The sequence below is a fragment of the Odocoileus virginianus genome, chromosome 2 (assembly GCF_023699985.2).
Source record: "Odocoileus virginianus isolate 20LAN1187 ecotype Illinois chromosome 2, Ovbor_1.2, whole genome shotgun sequence".
In the NCBI taxonomy this organism is placed as follows: domain Eukaryota; kingdom Metazoa; phylum Chordata; class Mammalia; order Artiodactyla; family Cervidae; genus Odocoileus; species Odocoileus virginianus.
The window spans coordinates 46,434,418-46,446,030 of NC_069675.1; the positions used below are offsets into that span (position 1 = coordinate 46,434,418).

The window sequence follows — 11,613 nt, forward strand, 5'->3', positions numbered from 1 at the left end:
TGAGGAAAACTTCTGTGCCTATTGAGTGTGAAAAAGCATTGAGGAGTAGTTTCAAATTAAATGTTTCATAGACTTAATTGTAACGTGTATTGATTTCTGTTTTTTTAATCAAGTTGACAAGGATTAATACTAAACCTTTGTTTTATTGGTTTCCAGAGAAGAGTTAGAGAAGATGAAAAGTGTAATTGAAAATGCAAAGAAAGAAGAGGTTGCTGGGGCCAAATCTCATATAACCGCTGCAGAGGGGAAGCTTCACAACATGATAGTTGATCTGGATAATGTGGTCCAAAAGGTGTGTTTTTCAGGTCTTTTATAAGTATTTTTTATTTTTTAATATAGTTGTTTTGTCAAGGGGTTTTTAAGAATTCAGGAAAATATTAAGAGTCCTGTCATCTTTCTTCCTTCCCCTGGAAAAGAATATTAGTTGTTACTAATTTTAGAAACTTACTTTGGACATGAAGTGGATTGTTCAGTATTGTTGATACATTTTATAATAGGTAAGTGTTTGCTTATGGTCATTACCGCTTATGGAAATTTCCATTTTGTAGCGTCTCTTTTGTCTGCGCTTCTGATCTGTGTGGTTAGTTTTTCCATGACCCAGAGAAAGAGGGACAGTGGCCTAAGGAGATGGGAAAGGGCTTATCCATGGCATTTGAACAGAATTAGATGGAAACAAAAGGCAAGACTTACATTCCTTTCTCTGACCTTTGGATTTCTGTGTATTACTTATATTTTCACAACCAAATGCAAATAAATACTTGAATATGACTTATATTTTTTGGAGTGTTTATGGTATTTTTTGTTCACTTTAACCACATACCCCTTGTATTTGTTCAGGTTCAGGCAGCTCAGTCTGAGGCTAAGGTCGTGTCTCAGTATCATGAGCTCGTGGTCCAAGCCCGGGACGACTTTAAACGAGAGCTGGACAGTATTACTCCAGAAGTCTTGCCGGGGTGGAAGGGGATGAGTAAGTGCAACTGAAGTGTTGATATTTTACTTTTTCAGGTTTTTTTTTTTTTTTTAAAACAACTGATCATCTGATCTAAACTTGTCAGCTCCATTCTCTAGTCTAAACCCCTCTGGCATGCATATTTTATCTCGTGTGCAATATAGTGTTTTCAGCATTTTATTTCAGTCATACCTGTGACAGGTGACACACCTGGTTTAGCAATGGTGAACACAAATTCCAGCCAGTGTAATTTGCAATCTTAGTGAGTGAAGTGACATTTTAATCTTGACTCTATCTGCCTATTATATATAAAATTATTGAAAACCCTTGGCACTTTAAAAATATTCATAATGAATTACATAAGGCATACCTTGTGACTGCTCTGTGACAAGCCTGATTGAGAACTCACCTGGGATGTTAGGTGAAAACAGAATTTCAGGCTGTGTGGCCTTCAGCTTGCAAATAGCTCAGATTACAGGGAATTTGGTGGCTAAACAATTACACATCTTAACTGCAGGGAGTAGTCACATCTGCATGAAGAGCTGTGCGCCTGGAGTCTCAACAAGGTCAAAATAGTACTTCCTAAATGCATTCAGTGTCTTTTAGAAACTGAATGTCAGGTAGCATTTGAAGAACTAGTGATACAGGCCTCCCTGGGGTGAAGGTGTCGAAGTTGCATCACAGAACCAAGGCTGGTCTGAGTAGCTCAGGTAATAGCCAGTGCAGGGATTTTTAACAGCTTCAGGGCCAACCAGGACGATTTAATGCCAAGAAGTAGAATCAAGGCTGTCAAAAAATAACTCAGACATGAAGTTAGTTTTTTTTCATGTGGTTGACTCACGTAAGAGGGAGATAGATAGCAGTTTCTCGTCAAAGCAGAAAATAAAATCAGGATTTGTATGAAAGGATTAAGTGGAGAAATACAGAGTTCAGTCTGGTTATAGGTTGAGACAACTATTTACCTTGTCCATCTTTGCCTGTTCTTCCTGCAGCATTGGATCAGCTCCCTATTTCTTTGGTTGAGAACCAGATTAAGTGGTTGACTTAATGGACTGTGACTTCCTGAAATAGCCTGCGAGCTAATGTGAAGTGGGGGAATAAACGAGAATTGTAGTTTCCGTGTAAAAATATAGTTGATTGCTTTACAAAAAGAGATGAGTCCCCAGAAACCAAAACTACTTTGAATGTCATTGACTGATTTTCTGAAATGTTAGAATTTACCCTGATTTATATTGTTTTATGATCCTTTAAAAGTTTTTTAGGAAATACACTCATCATTTTGCTTTTCAGTACTAAAATGTGCTTTTTCTATTACTGGCTTCTGGTTCTTGTTTTCTTTTGGATATTTCTGTGCAATGATTAATAACTGATACATGTACTTTCTTTTTCTCAAACCGTTGTTCTTTTCCTTTGTAGGTATTTCTGATCTAGGTGAGTAGTTACATGTATTTTATGTTTAAAGACTTGTGTTTTAAGTCTTAAAAAGGCTCGTCTTTATTTTGCCTGTGATTCTCTTACTAAACTATCAAAATTAATATAAAGTAGAATTATGTTGCATGCCATAAATCTAATTTGGATATTTTTGTCATCCATATGTTCTCAGGAAATGTTTTTACCATGTGATTGGCAACCTGTAGATGTGATATATGTGAAGATATATATTTTAAATTTTTATTTTATAAAATTTCAAACATTAAAAACTAAGAAGAAAATTGTAATGAACTCCTGTGGACCCGTCTCCCAACTTTGGCAATTACCAACACCTGGCTGGTTTTGTCTCATTTATTCCCCCAGCTTATGTTGAAGCAAATCCTATTCTTTCACTTGTAAAAAACTTCCTGTATTTTTTTAATGTTATCACCAAACTGTTGTCACACTCAACAACAATTCTTTGTGTTATCAAATGTTGCTTCAGAGTTCAGATATCCCCACTTTATAGAATGAGTTTTTTTTAGTTCTTTTTGATCAAATCAATATCTAAAGGAGCTCCACATATTGAATTTGGTCTATAAATCTCTTATTCTTTTTTTGCTTTTTGATCTACTTAATTGTGCAATTGCGTCATTTGTCATATGGTATTTCCCATATTCTTTATTTTACTGTTACAGCCGTAATTCTTAACCTGTGGTAATATCTCAGAACACTTGTGGAGTGTGAGATTGGGAAAGAAAAAAAAATAAGAGTCAGAATCTTTGAGTATGATTATTTTGAAAAGCTCTAAAAATGGTTCTGATGGACAGCTCTGGCTGCAGATGACCATCCTGGATTATATTACCTGTGTAAGAAAAAGTACAAAGCTCTGATTAGGGAAAAGTCTGAGAGAATTTGAATTTGAGTCAAGTTTTAGCAGAAAAGAATCTTTATTTGGATTCCTGTTATGCTTGAAAGAAAATGATTGTGTATGTAAGCTTGTCCTGAGAGACAAAATTATATTGAGTTATAAAACCAGTTTATAATTAGGTTAGATTGGAAGTACTACTAATTTGGGTTACTGGAAAAAAAAAGTGATTCTACACTTGAAGGCCTCCCTGAACAGTTTTGCTTGGAATTGAAAATATCTAGTTGTTGGCCATGAGCTGTGCATTTGATTACACTGCAGCCTCTGTATCTCTTATGAAATGTCAGCTCCTCTTATCTTTTCTTTCTAGCTGTGAAAATTAAATTGCAGTCAGTTGAGTCAAGTTACTTGGATATATGATTTGGGTGACGACATTGACATTTTCATGTGGTTTGGTTTAGCTGACAAGCTGTCTGCCGACGACCTGAACGCCCTGATTGCTCATGCGCATCGCCGCATTGACCAGCTGAACAGAGCACTGGCCGAACAGAAAGCCACAGAGAAGCAGCACATTGCCTTAGCCTTGGAGAAACAGAAGCTGGAGGAAAAGCGGGCGTTTGACTCTGCAGTGGCAAAAGCATTAGAGCATCACAGAAGTGAGATACAGGCTGAACAGGACAGAAAGGTGAAGAAATGAGTGCAGTTAACCAATATTTATGTGAATCTAGCTTGATTACCTACCTTGAGAAGATAATAGCAGCAGTCACTGACTTCAGAATACCAGCTGTCAATTAGGCCAGCCCACCTCCAGAAGCTTCTGGCCAGCCCAGAAGCTCCAGAGTGGAGCTTCTCCCCTTGCCCTTGTCAGAACTTCTAGGGAAGGACGGGTCTCACAGCGAGCCTTTATGTGGAGCAGATGCAGAAGTGCCAGAAAGCAATGAGCTGTGAGCATCCAGAGTTATCTAGCTTGTCTTTTCCCAGTGGAGCCTTTCAGCCCCTTAAGCAGTGTTGAAAGAGTTTCTGTGGTTTAGTCACTCAGTTGTGTCCCGCTCTTGCGACTATATATTGTCCCAGGGACTATATATAGCCTGCCGGGCTCCACTGTCCATGGGTTTTCCCAGGCAAGAATACTGGAGTGGGTTGCCATTTCTTTCTTGAGGGGATATTCCCAATCCAGGGATCGAACCCCCCTCTTGTGCATTGGCAGGCCGGTTCTTGACCACTGAGCCACCTGGGAAGTCCAGGAGTCCCTGTTGGACTCTAAGAATATTTTTCTCTGTGAGTGTTTCTGAGTGGTTGGTAGTTAAGCATAGATGAAATAGCTGTGGTCTTCTGCCTGTGCACATTGTGTGTTAAAGAGGTGTCTGCTAACTGATTAGGAACCTCGCTACTCATTCTACCTTCAGGTGTTCTCAGCTGCACAGCTGACCACTTACTCCTAAAAGTGCTTTCTTCCTTAGACTGCCAGATACCACACTCTGCCAGCCCTTCCCCCACCCCTCTTTGGCCTCTGTTGCTCAGCCTATCAAATATCAGCGTGCATTCGCATTGTCCTAAAACCTTTTATCCATCTTGCTACTTCCAGGTGCTCTTAGCTAGTCCTGTGGCCAATGTCACTGACATTTATTTTGGAGGCTCTGACCTCTGCCTTGGTTTCTTGGGCTGACTTGATGACTCCAGCTGGATTTTCAGTAGTCATTCCATGTTCAAAATGAATTTCTTGATTCTGTGCAACCTGTTTTCCAGCCCCTCAGCTTGTTTCTCTCTAAATAAATCTCTGTGCACTCAGTTGATCAAGTTAGAAATCGTGCTCAGTTAGTTGTTCCTCCATCAACTTTCGCATTCAGGCCATTGAGAGTCTACCAAGCTCTGCATCAAGAGTAAATCCCTGGAGAAGGAAATGGCAACCCATTCCAGTATTCTTGCCTGGAGAATCCCATGGACGGAGGAGCCTGGTGGGCTACAGTCCACGGGGTCACAAAGAGTCGGATACGACTGAGCGACTTCACTTTCACTTTCAACCCTCAGCTGAAAAGACTTTCAGCTGTTGTGTTTGCTATTGATTGTTTTCTTGAGTTCTCAAATTGTTTTCTTGAGTTCTCAAAGACCTGTGACCATATTTTTTTTTTAAGTTGCCTGTTTTCTAATTGCATCACTTTACACACTGTTGTCTAATAATATGTGGTATTTAGAATGCCTTCTTAATTATTTTGAGCAGCCATTGCCTGTATTTTCTTAGCACCTCCTTGGTTTTCTTACGTGAACTCATCTGACAGGGAAATGCAGCTTTTTTGTTTGCCCTCTCTGCATACTGGACCGTCTGAGTCAGTGTTCTAACTAATCCCTGATGGTCTCTGAGCTACTGTTCTACCAGACTCAGTAGTTATGTGCTTCAGGAATTTTTCGGTAGAATTGGTCCTATTAGGAGACTCTTGGTGTCACCTTTGTTATCTTAAAAGCTGGTTCCTTCGCTGAGGCTCTTAATTTTTTGAAAACTTGATGCTATTTCAGCTGAAAAAAATTGGCAAGGCTATTTTAAAAATTGAGGGAAGCCATTTAAGAAATTGACAAGTAATCGCAAACAACATTGGGTAGTTGTGACTTTCAGTCCCCTATCAGTTGAATTTTTGTGCTCCTTTCCCTGTGTACATGGTGGTTCTATTTTTCTCCAGTAAAACTTTTTATTTAAAAAAAAAGTAAATCCCCAAACTCTCCCCTAGTCTCTCTCTCAGTGACCACCACCTTAGTCCACATTGTCTTCTTGACAGGTTCTCTGTTTGCATACCCATCTTTCTTTGTTTACACAGGCAGGTGGTCTTTATTTATAAAATATATTCTCATCAGACACTGTGCTGCTGAAAATTCTCCACTGATTGCCCACTGCATTTAATATAAAATCCAAATTCGTAACTTATACCTGAAGAGCCTTTGATCTCATTCCTGTTTGCTGTGAGCCAGACTTCCCTTACTTGTTTTATTTCACAGGTTCCCCTGAGTTTTTTTGTTGATGTTGTTTCGGTGCCTTGACTACATCTTTTTGAAGGCAGAAGGAGAAGAGGGTAGTGGAGGATGAGATGGTTGGATGGCATCACCAACTCAATGGACATGAGTTTGAGCAAACCCCGTGAGTTGGTGATGGACAGGGAGGCCTGGCGTGCTGCATTCCATGGGGTTGCAAAGAGTTGGACATAACTGAGCAACTGACCAACAGCCGCCCGTTCCTATTCCCTTCCCTCTAAAGTAGAGCATCTGTATTACTTTTTTGTCTGTTGCCCTATTTATTTTCTTAAAAACAAGTATCATAGTCTGAGATGTCACTCATTCCTCTCTTGAAATGTATACCTTGGCAATAGTGCAAAAAGTTTGTCTGCCTTGAGCACCATTTCATTCACACTTATAGTGGGCAGTACCTGGCACAGGACTGGCACTTCATAAATATTTATGCATTGACTGAATGGATTCATTAACTGTATTATTTCTGAGAAAAATTAAGTTATGAATTCCAAGTAATTAGTGTTAAATAATTTGTAGCATGATTGATGTCTAATTGTTAAGCCAGACTTGATAGACTTTTCAGTTTTGCCTTGATTTGGCCTGTGTGAATCTAAATTCATATGAAAATCAGCAGTTTCAGAGCAGCTTTCTTTGTTGAGTGGAGAAGGAAATGGCAACCCACTCCAGTATCCTTGCCTAGAAAATCTCATGGACACGGGCCTGGTGGGCCGCAGTCCATGGGGTCACAAAGAGTCGGGCATGACTGAGCGACTAACACTTAAACTTCTTTGTTGAGAGAGATTTTGTTCAGTAACTGCCAGATGTTAGTTAATTTTCTTAACACTTCTGCATGGTAGGCATTATTATTCACAGAGGAGAAAATGGAGACAGAAGATGAATAATTTCCTTGAGGGCACATGGAGGGTTGCAGTGAAACTGTGTTTGATCTCAAATCTTTATAGTTGTTTTTTCTATGAGCTTGGATTTCTTAATTCCCAGGGGAGTTTGTGATTCAAGAAATGACAGTGTTTGTTTAGGAGGCAGCCTGGTGATATGGAAGAAACACAAGTTTGAGGGAGGGGTCAAAGAAGCCCCTGTTTGAATCTGATCTTGCCATAGCCATGTGACATAGCTGTGTGACCTTATTTGAGTCGCTTTCGAACACTTAGCTTTCTGATTCATATTAACATTCGAAGTAGAGTGTGTTCACATTCACGGCCGATCATAGGGGTTCCAGACCAAGAAGCTGCCATCATCGTGGTTACTAGTCTTTCTCGTTTGCTTAAGCATCTGTGCAGATTTGAGAACTCCTCATTACTGTGCTTGGCTTCACAGGTAGAGGAAGTCAGAGACGCCATGGAGAATGAAATGAGAACCCAGCTTCGCCGGCAGGCTGCTGCCCACACTGATCACTTACGAGACGTCCTTAGGGTCCAAGAGCAGGAACTGAAGTTTGAGTTTGAGCAGGTGAGGACCTGTTGTAAAGCATCGTCTCCTCTTCAACCTTCTTTTCCCATTTATGTTATAAACAGTCTCTGCTTTCATCTCACGTGCTCCATGTCCTTTGATATGAGGTGTGGAAGCATGGGGAATAGTTTCTAACGGTACCCATCGTGGAGTGCAGGGGAGGGGGGGAGCTTTTTTGTCTTGTAAATATTCATTGATTTGGCTGCGTTGGGTCTTAGTTGCAGTAATGTGGGATCTTTGTGAGGCTCACAGACTCTAGTTGTGGTGTGCAGGCTCAGCAGTTGTGGTGAGCGGACTTAGTTTCTCCTTAGTTGCTAAGATCCCGCATGTGGGATCTTAGTTCCCCGACCAGGGATCAAACCCTAGTGCCCAGCATTGCAAGGCAGATTCTTAACCACTGGACCACCAGGGAAGTCCTGATTTGAGGGGTGGGTGAGTGAAGTGTGGTGGGCTTTTGTATATTTGCAAATCTGCTCCTTTTTACATTAAGGTGTACCTGCGTGTTACTGATCTGATATGTGTTTTATATCTATGTCCTAGTCATTTGGAGACTTGAAAGCTTTGAGTATTGGTACAGGAGTTTCAGGTTTGTAGGTGATACTTGACACATGTATTTCCTGCTTTATCTCCACAAACTGTGGATGACGTAGTAGTTCTCAGATTTTTATGTCTGAGGAAACATCCCACAGAGGTGAAGTTTGGAAATACAGCAAATCATGAGGATACCTTTCATAATTAGTTTCTACTCAGGCCGTTTATAATACATTAACTTGTTATCTTGTCTCACAAGAAGGGAATGAGGTTTTCTAAGTAAGGAAATCTTCTGGAAAATTGAAATTTATGCCAATAGGAAAAGGTGTATTACTTTAAATTCTATTTGTTGAGTATTTTTCTGAGAAAAAAATGAACTCAAAGTAGAAAATACTGAATTCATTGTAAATATTGGTGGCTCAATAGTTACTTTATTTTCTAAAGTTGTCATTTTCTCATTTTAATAGACTTCTTCCTTCTGGTTTTCTTCATCTAATATTAGGTTCCACCAGTAAATTTGTAGAAGATTAAGGTTAAACATCAGATATAAGCTTTAAGAAATTTTTGAAACTGGACACACAGTGTAGGAGTTTCATGCCACCTGTTTTGAGATAAAGGCCCTCTTTGCTTTTGAATGCAGCCGTTGTTGGAAGACTTGGTGGCCCAGTAAGTGACACATGTGGAGGTAGCGCCACTTTTTTGTCAACTGTTTATAATTTCAGGACCTGTCTGAGAAACTTGCTGAACAAGAATTACAGTTTCGTCGGCTCAGTCAGGAGCAGGTTGACAACTTCACTCTGGATATAAACACTGCCTATGCCAGACTGAGAGGAATCGAGCAGGCCGTTCAGAGTAAGCATGTGGAACCTCTTACAGCTGACTTCATTCAGCCCTAGTTCTTAGAGTAAATTCTCGTTACGAGGATAATGGTGTACCTGCATTGACATTAGGGAATGAAGATGACAAAATCACTCTAATAAGTTTTGTTAATTTCTTAGAAAATTAGCCTCAGATTTGGTTAAGTTTGGATTACAGAGTTGTGAGAGGAAACTTAAAGGAGTCTAAAAGTTACAGTGTTGGTCACTGAGTCGTGTCCAACTCTTTGTGACCCCATGGCCTATAGCCTACCAGGCTTATCTGTCCATGGATTCTCCAGGCAAGAATACTGGAGTGGGTTGCCATGCCCTCCTCCAGGGGAGCTTCCCGACCCAGGGATCGAACCCAGGTTTCCTGCATTGCAGGCAGATTCTTTACATCCGAGCCACCAGGGAAGCCTAAAACTTAAGGAATCTAAAACTTAAACCTAAATACCTTGCAGTTATACTCATTATGTGACCAGCATGAGGTCACCATTTACATGGCAGCTTACCCTACACACGTTGGTTGTGTCCCACGTGCCGAGTGGAGAGGTCAGTGTTGTGGCCTCAAGGCTCTGCTGACCCATCTCCAGCCCTGCAGTCACAGGGTTAGCTGGGGATGACTTGCTCTTCCACCCACCAGATGGACAGTAGTTACACTGAAGCCTCCATGGCCACACTGAGAGGGAAATGTCCTGACGGTAAGATGTTATTAATGAAATGGGCTTCTTTGGGGTGTGATGGAACCTTTTTTTGTCAGATTAGTAGAACAAACTGAGTACTCATGAAATTTCAGGATCCAGTAGCCTTCCGTTCCTTTGTGGGAAGTTTCTGATGGCCTTAGTAGAAGTCTTAGCCTAGATTAAGAGTCATGTTTCTTTCTCACACATTTCTGGAGATAAACATATCTGAATTAGATACCATGTATTGTCCCAGATGTTACAGGGAGAGGGAAGGGAGACTCACTTGTGTACCTCCATCTGCCCCGCTCTCTCCAGGGCTGTAGTCAAAACAAGTCCTCAACCACTGATGGACATTGGGTTGTTTCCAGTGATTACAAATAAAGTGATGAAAATTTGTACAAAAAAACCACCACCACATCCTCAGCCAAGTACGTCTTGCCTTGTGGCCTCATGTGAAGAGGCCAGCTAGGAAAGACTACCAGAAGCAAGTGGTGGGATGGACGAGGAAGAGGCTCTGTCCAGCCCCATCTTTCCCTTTTGTGGACTCAGCTTGTTGAAGGTGCATCAGTTCTCTGCATGTATGAGGACATGTAGTCAGGTGGAGAAAACAGTCTCTTGTCTTTTTCTGTAGGTCATGCAGTTGCTGAGGAGGAGGCCCGAAAAGTGCACCAGCTCTGGCTCTCAGTGGAGGCCCTGAGGTACCGCATGAAGACGGCGTCTGCAGACCTGCCCACGGTTCCCCTGGGCAGTGCAGTTGAGGCCATCCGAGTCAGCTGCTCCGATAGTGAATTTGCCCAGGTGCTAACAGCGGCCCTCCCTCCAGAGTCCCTGACCCGTGGGGTGTACAGTGAAGAGACCCTTAGAGTCCGTTTCTATGCTGTCCAGAAACTGGCCCGCAGGGTAGCCATGATCGATGAGACCAGAAATAGCTTATACCAGTACTTCCTCTCCTACTTACAGTCCCTGCTCCTGTTCCCACCTCAGCAGCTAAAGCCACCAGCAGAGCTCTGCCCCGAGGATACAAATACATTTAAGCTACTGTCATATGCCTCCTATTGCATTGAGCACGGTGACCTGGAGCTGGCAGCAAAGTTTGTCAATCAGCTGAAAGGGGAGTCCAGACGAGTGGCCCAGGACTGGCTGAAGGAAGCCCGAATGACCCTAGAAACTAAGCAGATAGTGGAGATCCTGACAGCATATGCCAGTGCTGTAGGGATAGGAACCACTCAAGTGCAACAGGAGTAAGGCCTAGGAAGAGTCCCGTAAAGTCATGTTTTATATCAGAGGAAATTGGCAGTAATACCTGAAGGGTTTGCAACAGGGTCTTAGAATTGTCTAGAAGTGAGAAAGTTACAAGTACTGTTCCAAATGTTAACACCTGTTGCATTTATATTATTTCCACTTGCTATCATGTCAGTCAACTCCAGGAGTATTTTATTTGCAACTTGTGTAACATTTTCTGTTTTTCAGGTTTTACTGATCAGGCTGGTAAGCCAGTCAAAATAATGTTTGTGATCACTATTACTATTGATTTTGCCCTTGGAGCAAACTGAATAAAATAAAAAGATGACAACTGAGTAGCTCATCCCGTTTCAAACAGTACCATTTCTGGTTTGTTGTGTACATAAAAACTTTCCTTAAGAAGCAGCAACAGCAGAAGTAGGAACTCCTGGATGCTCAGTTTCTAGGCTGCGAGTTGGGTTATATAGATAAGCCAAAATGGCAATATATTTATAATTGGAAATACATCATTCCAGTGATTCAAAGGTACTAGAAACAGTATGTATCCCAAACTTTGCTTCCGCAGGGAAAAACTGTGTTTCACACTGGGGTGCAGTACATTCACACACACCA

At 41.2% G+C, this 11,613-nt stretch overlaps 1 protein-coding gene across 9 annotated transcripts in view; it reads left to right on the forward strand.

Moving 5' to 3' along the window:
- The window catches only part of IMMT (inner membrane mitochondrial protein), a 40,760-nt gene extending 29,416 nt beyond the window's left edge, over positions 1-11,344 (forward strand). For 5 of the 9 annotated variants that reach the window (XM_020889452.2, XM_020889455.2, XM_020889454.2 and 2 more), the window contains 7 exons: positions 157-292; positions 838-967; positions 2,366-2,380; positions 3,689-3,912; positions 7,557-7,688; positions 8,942-9,071; positions 10,391-11,344. In XM_020889452.2, the coding sequence (XP_020745111.2) occupies positions 157-292; positions 838-967; positions 2,366-2,380; positions 3,689-3,912; positions 7,557-7,688; positions 8,942-9,071; positions 10,391-11,004 (1,381 nt within the window). In that variant the 3' untranslated portion in view covers positions 11,005-11,344. Of the gene's footprint in view, positions 1-156; positions 293-837; positions 982-2,365; positions 2,381-3,688; positions 3,913-7,556; positions 7,689-8,941; positions 9,072-10,390 lie in introns of those variants that run through there. The other 4 variants (XM_020889453.2, XM_070479432.1, XM_070479430.1 and 1 more) reach the window with 2 other exon arrangements.
- The last annotated feature ends 269 nt before the right edge of the window (positions 11,345-11,613 follow it).